The 14620-nt window shown below is 38.5% G+C and overlaps 1 protein-coding gene across 5 annotated transcripts in view; it reads left to right on the top strand.

Annotated features, from left to right (window-relative positions):
• The window catches only part of LOC139938343 (beta-glucuronidase-like), a 23000-nt gene extending 8380 nt beyond the window's left edge, over positions 1-14620 (top strand). For 3 of the 5 annotated variants that reach the window (XM_071933801.1, XM_071933802.1, XM_071933803.1), the window contains exons 7-13: positions 221-361; positions 4773-4948; positions 5521-5670; positions 6985-7075; positions 7893-8069; positions 9033-9168; positions 10012-14620. In XM_071933801.1, the coding sequence (XP_071789902.1) occupies positions 221-361; positions 4773-4948; positions 5521-5670; positions 6985-7075; positions 7893-8069; positions 9033-9168; positions 10012-10133 (993 nt within the window). In that variant the 3' untranslated portion in view covers positions 10134-14620. The remainder of the gene's footprint in view (positions 1-220; positions 362-4772; positions 4949-5520; positions 5671-6984; positions 7076-7892; positions 8070-9032; positions 9169-10011) is intronic. The other 2 variants (XR_011786125.1, XR_011786124.1) reach the window with 2 other exon arrangements.

The raw sequence follows: 14620 nt of genomic DNA, 5'->3' as shown, positions 1-14620 counted from the left end.
CACCATGCAATGCCTCATATCATATCCCAAAACTCTCTACTTGTAACATTTGTTGTATAGGCGCTTTTTGAAATCACGGCTTCGGCTTTTGATTTGGCTTGAGGTTCCGTTCTCTCGTCTGAAGCCTGAGCCGAATAGAAAGCTGAAGCCTCGAAAAGGGCCATTATAGTTGAATGTTGGCCAAGCATTATATCTGCCTTCATTGGTTCCCATATCACAGGTATCCATTAGCTGTGCGTCCAGCTATGATGAGTACCACTTACCAGTTGGTATCCGCACTGTCTCAACAACCAACAAACAGTTCTTCATTAACGAGAAGCCATTTTACTTCCATGGAGTTGGGAAACATGAAGATGCCGATGTGAGTATGGACTAAAATTTGATGAACTTTTTCAAACAGTGTTTTATTCAAGTAGGTCTGGTAACTCTTGTGAAAAGTGTTAGAATTGAGGATTGAGATTTGGTCAATCTCCGAATAGAAATTTGCATCGCCTTAGAAGCCGGTTTATAGTCAGTCGCGCAATGGTCGCGCGATGAAAATCTTGACGCGTGATAAAAAAAAAAGTTCATAGGTCTCAGCGATGACTATAAACTGTGTTTTTTAGGATCGCGAATCAAGATTTCCAATGCGCAACCGACTATAAACCGCACTTAAGGGTGCACCCCATTCCCAACGTTACAATAAATATTCCCTGTCTACTTCCCCCTGACAACAAACATTCTCTCCCCCCCCTCCCCGTCCCCGATGACTGGAATGCAGAATAGTCCAGTCAATCTATCAGAAATACTGGCTTGACCTGGAAAAAATTGCAACAGAATTGATTTCAACGGTTATGGGTTCCATAAACACCCAAGTTTAACATATCAAAAGTCCTCCAAAATCCAAGTGGCGGAAAGCCGTCAAATTTGCATAATTATGTTAATTAGTTTCCGCCATTAGCTGAAAATGAAAAAACATGCATATCTTGACAACAAAGAGGGCTAGCATGCTCAAAATGGTGTCTATACCCATGTTTTCATGGTCAAGGAGTCCAATGAAGAAAGGAATAACCTTTAAAAAGTGACGAAAAGTCTTCAAATTTGCATAATTGTGTTAATTAGTTTCCGCCATTAGCTGAAAATGAAAAAACATGCATATCTTGACAACAAAGAGGGCTAGCATGCTCAAAATGGTGTCTATAGCCATGTTTTCATGGTTAAGGAGTCCAGTGAAGAAAGGAATAACCTTTAAAAAGTGTTGAAAAGCCTTCAAATTTGCATAATTATGTTAATTAGTTTCTGCCATTAGTGGCAAAACATGCATATCTCGGTAATAAAGAGGGCTAGCATGCTCAAAATGGTGTCTATACCTACGTTTTCATGGTCAAGGAGTCAAGTGAAGAAATAAATAACCTTTCAAAAGTGTCGAAAAGCCTTCAAATTTGCATAATTATGTTAATTAATTCCTGTCATTAGTGGCAAAGCATGCCAACAAAGAGGGCTAGCATGCTCAAAATGGTGTATATACCCATGTTTTCATGGTCAAGGAGTCAAGTGAAGAAAGGAATAACCTGTCAAAAGTGTCGAAAAGCCTTCAAATTTGCTAATTTTTATGTTAATGATTTTCCGTCATTAGCTGAAAGTGAAAAATATATCTTTAAAACAAAGAGGGAGGGCTAGCATGTTCAAAATGGTGTTTATACCCGTGTATAGAAGTTCTTGAATCAGAGTTTGTTAAGACCAGTTTCTTGATCTCACTTAAGAGGAATGCAAGGGTCTTTTCACAAGCATGGATGATGTCCTCTGTCTTTGCGCATTCAATCATGAAAGTATCAGCCACTTTTGACAATTCATTGGTACGGATCTTAGGGACAGGCCTACTTGCTTTCCAAATACTTCCTGGAAGGGTGTTGTTCGTCGCATGGATCGCTGTTGGGCATGACTGTCAAAAGTGGCTGATACTTTCATGGTGGAAAGCCCAAAGGAAGATCATCCATGCTGCTGAAAAGGCACTGCATTTCTCTACCTGCGGAGATCAAAACACCGTTCTTAATAAACTGCGATTGAAGAACTTCAGTGACGAGACTTTAACAGACTGACAGAGCTCGAAATATGATGAGGCTAGCAAGTTGGCACCTACTGAGGCATCTGCAAAGTTCCACATTACGCGAAGTTACTACCAAATTCAAGAATGAGGGGGGGGGAACGATGACTTAAATCGACTGGATTGTGGTTGGGCACACGAGCTACTCATGATGTCCCACTGGAACAAAGCCAACAAGTTGGGAGGTCTACCCACGATGAGTTGGGTTTAACTCTTAACATCATACCACTACCCAAATCGGGCCACCACTCTACACCAGATAACTATACCGGGGATCATTCTGTCTTATCTTGTCATGAAGACATACAACTCTCTGATCCTGACTCATGGTTTCCGTCCAAAGAGAACCACAACTGGGCAGATCCTTGCCCTAAGGCAAATACTGGTCGGAGTCAGTGACAAGAACATGCCATGTGTCATTACCTTCATCGATTTCAAGAAAGCCAATGGCATTGTACACCGACGCAAGCTCATTGAGATCCTTCGAGCATGGAGTACAGAAAAGGCAATCACTGCAAGCTACAATGATTTGTGGGCTAAGGTGTGGTCACCCCAGATGGTACCACATACCTCTTTGAAATCACGGCTGGAGCTCTGCAGGGGGACACACTAGCATTATTCGTGTTCGTGCTCGTCATGGATTGCTTTGAGGTATGCTATCAATGGCAGGGAGGAAGAGCTAAGCTCTATGCTTGCCGAGAGCCGGAGAAGGAGAGTGCCAGCTGTAGTGATTACAGGCCTTGACTATGCTGACGACATCTCTCCTCTCAGACACAGTGTATGAGGCACAAAAACTGCTTGTAGCTGGTTAGCTCTAGTGCAGCCGAGTTGGCCTGCAGCTCAACTCGAAGAAGACAACGCTATAGACGGTCTGCCCACTGAGTTGATAAATCAACTCAGTGGGCAGACCCTAGAGCTCCCCTAGAGGTCATTGAGGAGCTTAAATACCTTGGCTTTCTCATATGAACAACCGAGAGTGAGAAAGAGTGAGGAGAGCTTTAGCACGGACGGCCCTTCCTGGCAAGAGCATCTGTGGAGAGCTGGTCTCAACGATATCATCAAGAGTCGCTGTTCGTTGCTACAGTTGAGTCTGTACTTCTGTATCAAGTCAAGACATGGACTCTGATAGCCAATCAAGAAAGAGCACTAGACGGCGTCTAAACAAGAATGGTATACACGGATGGCCCTTGATGTGCACTATATTTAAGAGGACTGTATGCCCAACTCCAAGCCCTACGATGCCCTACCAAGGGCATCGTCAATCATCTGTCAATCAGGGAACGAAAAATGAGGCTGACTGGCCACTCTGTCCGCCATCCAGAGCTAGCTGTTGGCACCCTTATTCTTTGGGAACCCATTGATGGAAACAACAGCAAGGGCAGGAGGAGACTAACATTCGTAGATCAGCTGACGAATGATGCAACACGATCATCAGAGTTTCCCGAGAGTGCGTCGGCTGAAGACAACCTCTCGCTCAACTGAATTGGCAATGGTCAAACAGAACCTGTTGCCAGTGAAAACTGACTTGCCACCTGCACCTAATGAAAGATATGCATGTTTTTCCACCAATGAAAGAAACTAATTAACATAACTTTGCAAATTTGAAGGCTTTCCAACACTTTTGAAAGGTTATTCATTTTTTCATTGAACTCCTTGACCATGAAAACATTGGTATAGACACCATTTTAAGCATGTTAGCCTTCTTTATTTTAAAGTTATGCCTTTTTTTTTCATTTTCAGCCAATTAATAGCGGAAACTAATTAACATAATTTTGGAAATTTGAAAGCTTTCCAACACTTTTAAAAGGTTATTCCTTTCTTCATTGGACGTCTTGACCATGAAAACATGGGTATAGACACCATTTTGAGCATGCTAGCCCTCTTTGTTTCAAAGATATGCATGTTTTGCGCTAATGGCAGAAACTAATTAACATAATTATGCCAATTTCAAGACTTTTTGGCACATTATAAAGGTTATTCTATTCATCATTGGACTCCTTGACCATGAAAACATGGGTATAGACACCATTTTGAGCATGCTAGCCCTCTTTGTTGTCAAGATATGCATGGTTTTTCATTTTCAGCTAATGGCGGAAACTAATTAACACAATTATGCAAATTTGAAGACTTTTTGTCACTTTTTAAAGGTTATTCCTTTCTTCATTGGACTCCTTGACCATGAAAACATGGGTATAGACACCATTTTGAGCATGCTAGCCCTCTTTGTTGTCAAGATATGCATGTTTTTTCATTTTCAGCTAATGGCGGAAACTAATTAACATAATTATGCAAATTTGACGGCTTTCCGCCACTTGGATTTTGGAGGACTTTTGATATGTTCAACTTGGGTGTCTATAGACCCCATAACAGTTGAAATAAATTCTGTTGCAATTTTTTCCAGGTCCAGCTGCAGTATGACTGGACTAGAAGACCGTGCGTTCATTTAGCTTCCCCGGGTCGACACCGATCTGCCCCCAGAATGTTCAAATAGCTTTGATGTCATTCCAGGGGCTCACCTGGGTCAGCCCTAAGTGCCCTGCTTGTGGAACGGGTCACTTCGGGCTGGCCAGATGTGCATGACGACACCACAAGAGGGTGGGTGATCGGTGGGTGATCGAACGCACCCAATGACCGGGATTGTAGTGTCCCAAACAGTCTAGCAGTGAATTGAATTTTTTGCATTTTCCAGATTAGAGGAAAAGGATTGGACCTTCCACTGATTATTAAAGATATCAACCTGATGAAGTGGCTGGGTGCCAACGCGGTGCGTACCAGTCATTACCCTTACTCTGAGGAGTTTATGGATCAATGTGATCGCCATGGAATAGTTGTCATTGACGAGAGTCCAGGTGTAGGAATTACAAAGTGAGTCATGACGCTTGTATCTTTTACCGATAATCCTAAGAGAGGTTTGCGGTAACACCCTTTGAAGATCACTTTTTCTGAAGAGATCTTCTCCTGAAGACGATCAGAGCATACTGATCGAATTGTTGAGTCGTTAACCACCGGTTCTTTTCAGAACCAACACTACTCTGAAGAAGTTGAAGTTGCGAGATAATAATGAAAAAAAAAAAACACCCTTGTCACACGAAGTTGTGTGCTTTCATATGCTTGATTTCGAGACCTCAAATTCTAAATTTGAAGTCTCGAAATCAAGTTCATGGAAAAATACTTCTTTCTCGAAAACTACTTCACTACAGAGGGAGCCGTTTCTCACAGTGTTTTATACTATCAACCTCTTCCCATTACTCGTTACCAAGTAAGGTTTTATGCTAATGATTATGTTGGGTAGTTAACAATAGTGTCCACTGCCTTTTACAATCGGCAAACTCTAGCTGCCATGTAGATGTACAGTGTTGATGTTAGATAGACATGTATAGTCTCCAAAAGGTTATACATTGACTTATTTTCTGAAGTGTGTACTTTTTTTTTTTCAGAGCCCGCAATATGGGGAACGTGTCCCTCGTTCATCACCTCTCAGTCATGATGGAGATGTATCAACGAGACAAGAATCGTCCGTCTGTCGTCATGTGGTCAGTGGCTAACGAACCGGCTTCAACCATACCACAAGCAGTATTCTATTTTGGGTGAGTACGGCTGTGTCTGAATGGTTGGCTACGGCTATGGCTGTTGCTGCGAGTTAGCATTAAAGGGACACTTTACCTTTAATGGGAGACTTTTGGGACGCTTGGTGGCAGCAGACTTACCTGGTAAAATCCATTGTTCTCGATAATGTGCACGTGCTCAGAACAACGTAAACAATGGAAATTTACCTGGTAAGTCTGCTGCCACCTAGTGTTCAAAAGTCCCCCATTGGGCGAGTTGGTTTATGAAAAAATGTTTGAAACCGTTTGTTATAAGCTCATGGTTAGAATGATGTTTTAAAGTTAGAATTTAATGATCCACACAAAGTGCCTTCAAGTAACATTATTTCCTTATTCGTCTCTATGCGTCTTTTGTGTCACCACAAACTGGCTGACCCTGAAAGTTTGTGAAGGTAATTCATGCCAATGTTACAATGTTTAGTTCCAACTGATGATCAGAAAACCATAGTGTATGTAAAATGAGCTATATAGGATTTGAGGCATTGCATGGTGGGGTATCAATATGTATTTGGTTTGCGGTAACACCATGTGTTTCTCTTCTTACCAGGTATATTTTTTTTTCTTTAGAAAACTGTCTTGGCTTCCACACAGGTAGTTAAGAAGCAGAACAGTTCTTTTCAGAATTGAGAAGTCTCCCTAAAACAAAAATCTACTCCGCGATACTATACAAGTATTGAGTGGCTCAGAGTGGAATGGGAGGAATATTATCGCAAGGTAAAATTTGAATGGAACGGTCCAAATTTTACCGAGCCAAAATATTTCTTCCATTCCACGAATTAAAGCCACTCAATATTTGTTTTATATAACTGACTATATGGATCCTTGTCATTTGATGTATTTTAAAAGTATAACATTATGAAAAATCACACAAACAACTGACAACCAAAAATCATATAGCGCCGCGCGGGTAGCGGCAACAATGCAATGCACAAATCGGGTCACAACCTTTTGCACAGGTGTCCTTTGTTTTAGCAGCGGCACGGCGCCGCGCTGTATTGCTAAAAAACATTGGGAACAAGGATGATCTTAACTGTTGAATGGGAAATGCTATTCCCCTTGGGTGAAAGGGTCTTTTTGATCGCCGGTGCGGATGGGAGTAATAGTGAATGTCACGTGAAGTAAGTCCCACCAATCAAATGACTAGGATCTGTATGTCAGTTATATAATAGAATATAATTTATAGTAAGACACTTCTCTATAGAATAAAATCTACCTAAAATGAGCTATTTTTGAAGATTTTCACATTTTTGTTACTCATTTCTTTTTTTTTCTTTTTAAACACAACTTACTGTACAGGAGTGTGATTAACTTCACTAGAAGCTTGGATCCAACTAGAATGGTCACCTTTGTAATGGGAGGTGGTAGTACTCCTAGTGAAGAAAAAGTGGTAAGACGATCATTAATAGGTTTATGGAATAGGCCTACACAAACACAAACTCCAAACCAAAGCTTTGGAACTACCTTCCTGAAACTCTGAAACTTTCAAACTCAGTTGGCATATTCAAAAATAGTTTAAAAACTCATCTACATTTTGTAAACTTTATTTTCTAATAATGTGATGCTACTTTCATTGCTTGTTTGTTGTTTTTGGTACAGCAGCGCCATGAGCGCTGCCTTGCAGTGGATACTGGCGCTATAAAAGTTTCCATTATTAATATTATTTGATTGACTTTAAAACAAGTCAAGTTGTGAACAGCTGAGTGCACTCTAATACAGCTGCCCTCTTGAGCTGGAATAGGCCTACACCTTGTTGATTTGATTGACTTAAAGGCAGTGGGTGTGATTAAGCGCTATATGAGAACCAAGTATTATTGTTATTGTTATTGTTGTTATCGTTATTGTTATTGTTATTGTTATTGTTATTGTTATTGTTATTGTTATTGTTATTGTTATTGTTATTGTTATTGTTATTGTTATTGTTATTGTTATTGTTATTGTTATTGTTATTGTTATTGTTATTGTTATTGTTATTGTTATTGTTATTGTTATTGTTATTGTTATTGTTATTGTTATTGTTATTGTTATTGTTATTGTTATTGTTATTTTTATTGTTATTGTTATTGTTATTGTTATTGTTATTGTTATTGTTATTGTTATTGTTATTGTTATTGTTATTGTTATTGTTATTGTTATTGTTATTGTTATTGTTATTGTTATTGTTATTGTTATTGTTATTGTTATTATTATTATTACCCTTATTTCAGGCTCAGTGGTGCGATGTCTTGTGTCTCAACAACTACTTCTCTTGGTACACCAATTCAGGACATCTTGAAGTTATCGAGTTACAATCCAACTCATCTTTCTGGGAGTGGCATCTCTTGTTTAATAAGACCATTATGCAGACCGAGTACGGAGCCGATACAATACCTGGTCTTCACATGGTAATCAAAGTTTGCTTATTTTATTTAATTTTATACACCTTTTTTTTCAATGCAATTCACATATATTTCTATACTTTCAAAAACACAGCATAACAGAGTGCAAATATACAACTTAATAGCTAACAGCTAAGTTTAAGGTTTATACAGTCAAAGAAAAGGAACATAACGGAGGCCAATTTCATAAGCCAGCAAACCACTAAACTCTGGCAAAACATAAAACCTCTTAGAAAATGAAACCGGGATCCCGTCGTTGGTGGTTTGCTTAGCTTACAGTAAGCAGAGCTTATGATATAGAAACTGTTCTCTGTAAGCAGAAAATAAACAAAATTTTTGCCCAATTTTGACAAAAAAACATGGCTTATTATTATACCCCTTACTCTTTCATCGAAGTTTCAGCCCATTTCAGCCCCCCCTCTTTCCTGAGCCACAGTTTATGCAAATTTATGCAAATTTATATGAAACTTTGACCAACCAGGTTGCAATACTAATTCATAATTGCAATGTTCTTGTAATTTCCTTTAAAGTCTCTGGACACTATTGGTAGTTGTCAAAAACCAGTCTTCTCACTTGGTGCATCTCTCTCAAACATATGCATAAAATAACCAACCTGTGAAAGTTTCAGCTTAATTAGTTGTTGAAGTTGCGAGATAACTATGAGGGAAAAAAACACCCTTGTCACACAAAGTTGTGTGTCTTTAGATGGTTGACTTCGAGACCTCAAGTTCTATATCTGAGGTCTCGAAATCAAATTCGTGGACAATTCTTTCGTTCTCGAAAAACTATGTTACTTCAGAGGGAGCCGTTTCTCACAATGTTTTATACTATCATCCTCTCCCCATTACTCATTACAAAGTAAGGTTTTATGCTAACAATTATTTTGAGTAATTACCAATAGTGTCCACTGCCTTTAAAACTAAATTTCCTGAAATAAACAGATTGATCTCCGTCCAATCTTTTTTCCAGGACCCAGCTCAGATGTTTACTGAGGAGTACCAGTGTGATATGTTGGCCGGTTACCACAAAACCTTCGACAATCTAAGACATAACTTCCTTACTGGAGAACTTATTTGGAACTTTGCTGATTTCATGACAGAGCAATGTAAGGTTTCATTTGTACCAAATATATCACCTCTTTCAAAAAAAAAGCCAAAATAGCCTCTTTTGGCAGGCGTGAAAAATTGTTTTCAGTTTATTCGTATTTTGTTCTGGTAATGAAACCAATGATGCCTCATCCTCATAACGAAGGCTACGGCTAGATCTATACGTCTGCCAATGTTGGAGAATAGGCAGGCGCGATCTAGCCGTTGCTGTAAGCCAAAGTTATTGTTTTGGACCAGCCTTTAGTCACTGTAGCTGGCAAGCCCGAGGAAACCGGTAAACAAGGGTGCTTGGTATGTGAACCAGAAACACTGGGGTTAACCTCATGGGGACATAGCTTGAAAGCCTGAGGAAACCGGTAAACAACTTGGTAGGTGAACCAGAAACACTGGGGTTAACCCCTACTCTTCCACGATGTGTTCTTTTACATAGAATTGCCTTGTGGGGTGTCCAGGTTAAACAAAGAATGCCCCTGTTCGGTCAATTGTGTAAAATATCCCACAAAGGCACTCCTGTAAGCATACTACGACCGATTGTGTAAAAACCTCATAAATGCACAAGGAGAGATGATTTCACAGTCACTGAAAGCGGTTGTTTTGATAACCATAAATTGTTTTGATAACGCACAACATAAATTGATACCTCGATCACCTTGCAATCCATCAAGTCATGTATTGTTTTATTTTGGAAGTTATTTTGGATTGAATTTTCTATGAAGACAGGTTCTGTAAGTATAACACTTGACATGCTTGAAAAGGTTCTGTGCCCCCCCCCCCTTTTTATCCAAATCAAAAGTTTATAAAAGTCATTCACTTGAATTTCATTGATCTTTGTTTACCCACAGCTGTTAAAAGAGTTGTCGGCAACAAAAAAGGAATTTTTACAAGACAACGTCAGCCAAAAGCAGCAGCCCATCTGCTGAGGAGGCGATATCAACAACTCTCTGAAAATACTGTGAAATATTGAAGGGATCTTTAACTGGTAACGTCAACCGAATGTTGAATCCATCCGTTGAGGAACATTGTCAACAACTCTCTGAAAATACAGTGAAATATTGATAAGATCTTTAACTGGTAACGTCAACCGAATGTTGAATCCATCTATTGAGGAACGTTGTCAACCACTCTCTACTCATACTGTGAAATATTGAGGTGGTATTCACCAGGTAGCGTCAACCGAATGTTGAATCCATCTATTGAGGAGTGTTGTCAACAACTTTCTACTAATACTGTGAAATATTGATGAGGTGATATTTAACTGGTAACGTCAACCGAATATTGAATACATCTAATTTTTTAGGAACATTGTTAACAACTCTCTAATATTACTGTGAAATATTGGGGTGGTCTTCACCAAGTAACGTCAACCGAATGTTGAATCTATCTATTGAGGAACGTTGTCAACAACTCTCTACTAATACTGTGAAATAGTGAAGTAGTCTTCACCAGGTAACATCAATCGAATGTTGAATCCATCTGTTGAGGAACGTTGTCAACAACTCTCTAATAATACTGTGAAATATTGGGGTGGTCTTCACCAAGTAACATCAACCGAATGTTGAATCTATCTATTGAGGAACGTTGTCAACAACTCTCTACTACTACTGTGAAATAGTGAGGTGGTCTTCACCTGGTAACATCAACAGAATGTTGAATCCATCTGTTGAGGAACGTTGTCAACGTGAAGTAGTCTTCACCAGGTAACATCAACCGAATGTTGAATCCATCTGTTGAGGAACTTTGTCAACAACTCTCTACTATTACTGTGAAATATTGAGGTTGTCATCACCAGGTAACATCAACTGAATGTTGAATCCATCTGTTGAGGAACGTTGTCAACAACTTTCTACTAATACTGTGAAATATTGAGGTGGTCTTCAACAGGTAACGTCAACCGAATGTTGAATCCATCTATTGAGGAACGTTGTCAACGTGAGGTGGTCTTCACCAAGTAACGTCAACCGAATGTTGAATCCATCTATTGAGGAACGTTGTCAACAACTCTCTACTAATACTGGAAATATTTAGGTGGTCTTTACCTGGGCCCTATTTCATAGAGCAGCTTCAGCAAAAAATATTGCTTAACAGTTTTCTTATAAGCAGAAATGGACAGGATACCAGTCACAAATTTTACTTGTGACATGGTAGTTTGGCTGGTAACCTTATTCTGGTAAGCAACATTTTGTTGCGCTTAATAACTACTTTTTTGTGCTTAAACAGCTCTATGAAATTTGGCCCAGGAAACGTTAACTGAACGCTGAAACCATCTGTTGAGGAATGTTGACAAGGACTCTCTACTATTACACAGCACCTTAACTAGGGTTAAAATTTTAGGGAGACACAATGGGGTGCACCATTTTTTATAGGAGAGCACTTTCGGCAAGTTTTGTTTGCCTTTTTCTAAAGCAAGACCTTTCCAGCTTATTTTTTATGTAATTTACTATTTTTTACATAATCTGGTGCAAATTTAAAAACTAAAACAGTATCTTTATTTAAACAGAAAGTTTTTATAACATTTAAATTATCTTGAAAGTTTATGAACTGTAGCAGTTTACTCTTGAAATTTCCAATCTTAAAAGTCCGGATACAAATTTGAGTGAGGGTATCTTTATCAAAGCCCAATTTTATGGCTCTGCTTACAGTTAAGTTCTGCGCTTAAAGGCAGTGGACACTATTGGTAATTGTCGAAGACTAGCCTTCACAGTTGGTGTATCTCAACATATGCATAAAATAACTAACCTGTGAAAATTTGAGCTCAATCGGTCATCGAAGTTGCAAGATAATAATGAAAGAAAACAACACCCTAGTCACACGAAGTTGTGTGCATTTAGAAGGTTGATTTCGAGACCTCAAGTTCTAAATCTGAGGTTTCGAAATCAAATTCGTGGAAAACTACTTCTTTCTCAAAAACTATGGCACTTCAGAGGGAGCCGTTTCTCACAATGTTTCATACCATCAACCTCTCCCCATTACTCGTCACCAAGAAAGGTTTTATTCTAATAATTATTTTGAGTAATTACCAATAGTGTCCACTGCCTTTAAGGTCGACATTCTCTGCTTGCACGCAATGCAAGTGTAGAATGCCTTGTAACATGGAGTATGCACGCACACAAGCCAACATTCCCTCAACGTAAGCACAGAATTCCCTGCTTACGGTTCTTTGCTTCGGTAAGCAGAGCCATGAAACTTAGTCTTTGCAGTGTCAACCGAAAGTTGAAGCCATCTTATTGAGGAATGTTGTCATCAACTCGCTGGTAATATTGTTAAATATTGAGGAGGTTTTCATCACCAGGCGATGTCAACCAAAAGTTGAAGCAGTATTGAGGAAGCATTGCTAGTCTCTAGTAATACTGTTAAATTTTGTGTCTTTGCCTTGCAGGGCAGACCACATACACAAGCAGTGGCTCCTGCTTTTTTTATGTGACAAATTTGTTCAATTTTTTTTTTATAAACCAACAATTTATTTCAAGAAGTACCATTTTGCCTATTATTGCAGTATAATGTATTTATTGTGACTAAATAAAAAAGCCAGGCTTACCCTTCGGATTTTATCAAATTTCAGCCCTTTTTTGATTTTCAAAATATTGACAAAATCCCTTGGGATTTTATCAAATTAATTTCAGCCAGTTTTTGATAACAAATGCAAGGCTTACCCATCGAGATCCTAACCAAGTTCTGCCCATTTTGATAAAAATGCAAGGCTTACCCCTTGAGATTTAATCAAATGTCAGCCCATTTTTGATAAAAATGCAAGGCTTACTACCCCTTGGGATTTTATAAAATTTCAACCCATTTTTGACAAAAATGCAAGACTTAGCGCTTGGGATTTTATCAAATTTCAACCCATTTTTGATAAAATTGCAAGGCTTAGCCCTTGGGATTTTATCAAATTTCAGCCCTTTTTTGACAAAAATACAAGGCTTAGCGCTTGGGATTTTATCAAATTTCAGCCCATTTTGACAAAAATGCCAGGCTTACCCCTTGGGATTTTATCAAATTTCAGCCCTTATTTGACAAAAACGCTTGGGATTTTATCAAATTTCAACCCATATTTGATATAAGGAAAGCTTACCACATGGGATTTTATCAAATTTTCAAAATTGACAAAATCCCTTGGGATTTTATCAAATTAATTTCAGCCAATTATTGATAAAAAATGCAAGGCTTACTACCCCTTGGGATTTTATCAAACTTCAGCCCTTTTTTGACAAAAATGCAAGGCTTAGCGCTTGGGATTTTATCAAATTTCAACCCATTTTTGATAAAAATGCAAGGCTTACCCCTTGGGTTTTTATCAAATTTCAGCCCATTTTTGACAAAAATGCAAGGCTTACCCCTTGGGTTTTTATCAAATTTCAGCCCATTTTTGACAAAAATGCAAGGCTTACCAGCCCATTTTTGACAAAAATGCAAGGCTTACCCCTTGGGCTTTTAACCAATTTCAGCCCAATTTTGAAAAAAATGCCAGACTATATATAACCCCTAGGGATTTTATAAAAATTTCAGCCCTTTTTGACAAAAATGAAAGAATTGCCCCTTTGGGATTTTAACAAATTTCAGCCCATTTTTGACAAAAGTGCCAGAGTTACCCCTTGGGTTTTTATCAAATTTCAGCCTATTTTTGACAAAAATGCAAGGCTTACAAGCCCATTTTTGACAAAAATGCAAGGCTTACCCCTTTGGGCTTTTAACCAATTTCAGCCCAATTTTGATAAAAATGCCAGACTATATATAACCCCTAGGGATTTTATCAAATTTCAGCCCATTTTGACAAAAATGAAAGACTTACCCTTTTGGGATTTTAACAAATTTCAGCCAAATTTTGATAAAAATGCCAGACTAACCCCTTGGGATTTTATCAAATTTCTGCCAATTCTTGACAAAAATGCCCCTTACAATTTTATCAAATTTCAACCCATTTGTGAAAAAAATTCAATTGCAATTGAATCTATATCAACAACAAAAAAATCAAAGGCAGTGGACACTATTGGTAATTACTCAAAATAGTTATTAGCATAAAACCTTACTTGGTAACGAGTAATGGGGAGAGGTTGATAGTATAAAACATTGTGAGAAACGGCTCCCTCTGAAGTACGTAGTTTTCGAGAAAGAAGTAATTTTCCACGAGATTGATTTTGAGACCTCAAGTTTAGAATTTGAGGTCTCGAAATCAAGCATCTGAAAGCACACAACTTTGTGTGACAAGGGTGTTTTTTCTTTCATTATTATCTCGCAACTCTGACCACCAATCGAGCTCAAATTTTCACAGGTTTGTTATTTTATGCATTTTACTCTTGTCACACGAAGTTGTGTGCGTTCAGATGGTTGATTTCGAGACCTCAAGTTCTAAATCTGAGGTCTTGAAATCAAATTCGTGGAAAATTACTTCTTTCTCAAAAACTATGGCACTTCAGAGGGAGCCGTTTCTCACAATGTTTTATACCATCAACCTCT

The sequence above is a fragment of the Asterias amurensis genome, chromosome 6 (genome assembly GCF_032118995.1).
Source record: "Asterias amurensis chromosome 6, ASM3211899v1".
NCBI lineage: Eukaryota > Metazoa > Echinodermata > Asteroidea > Forcipulatida > Asteriidae > Asterias > Asterias amurensis.
This window is presented reverse-complemented; position numbering and strand designations above follow the sequence as displayed.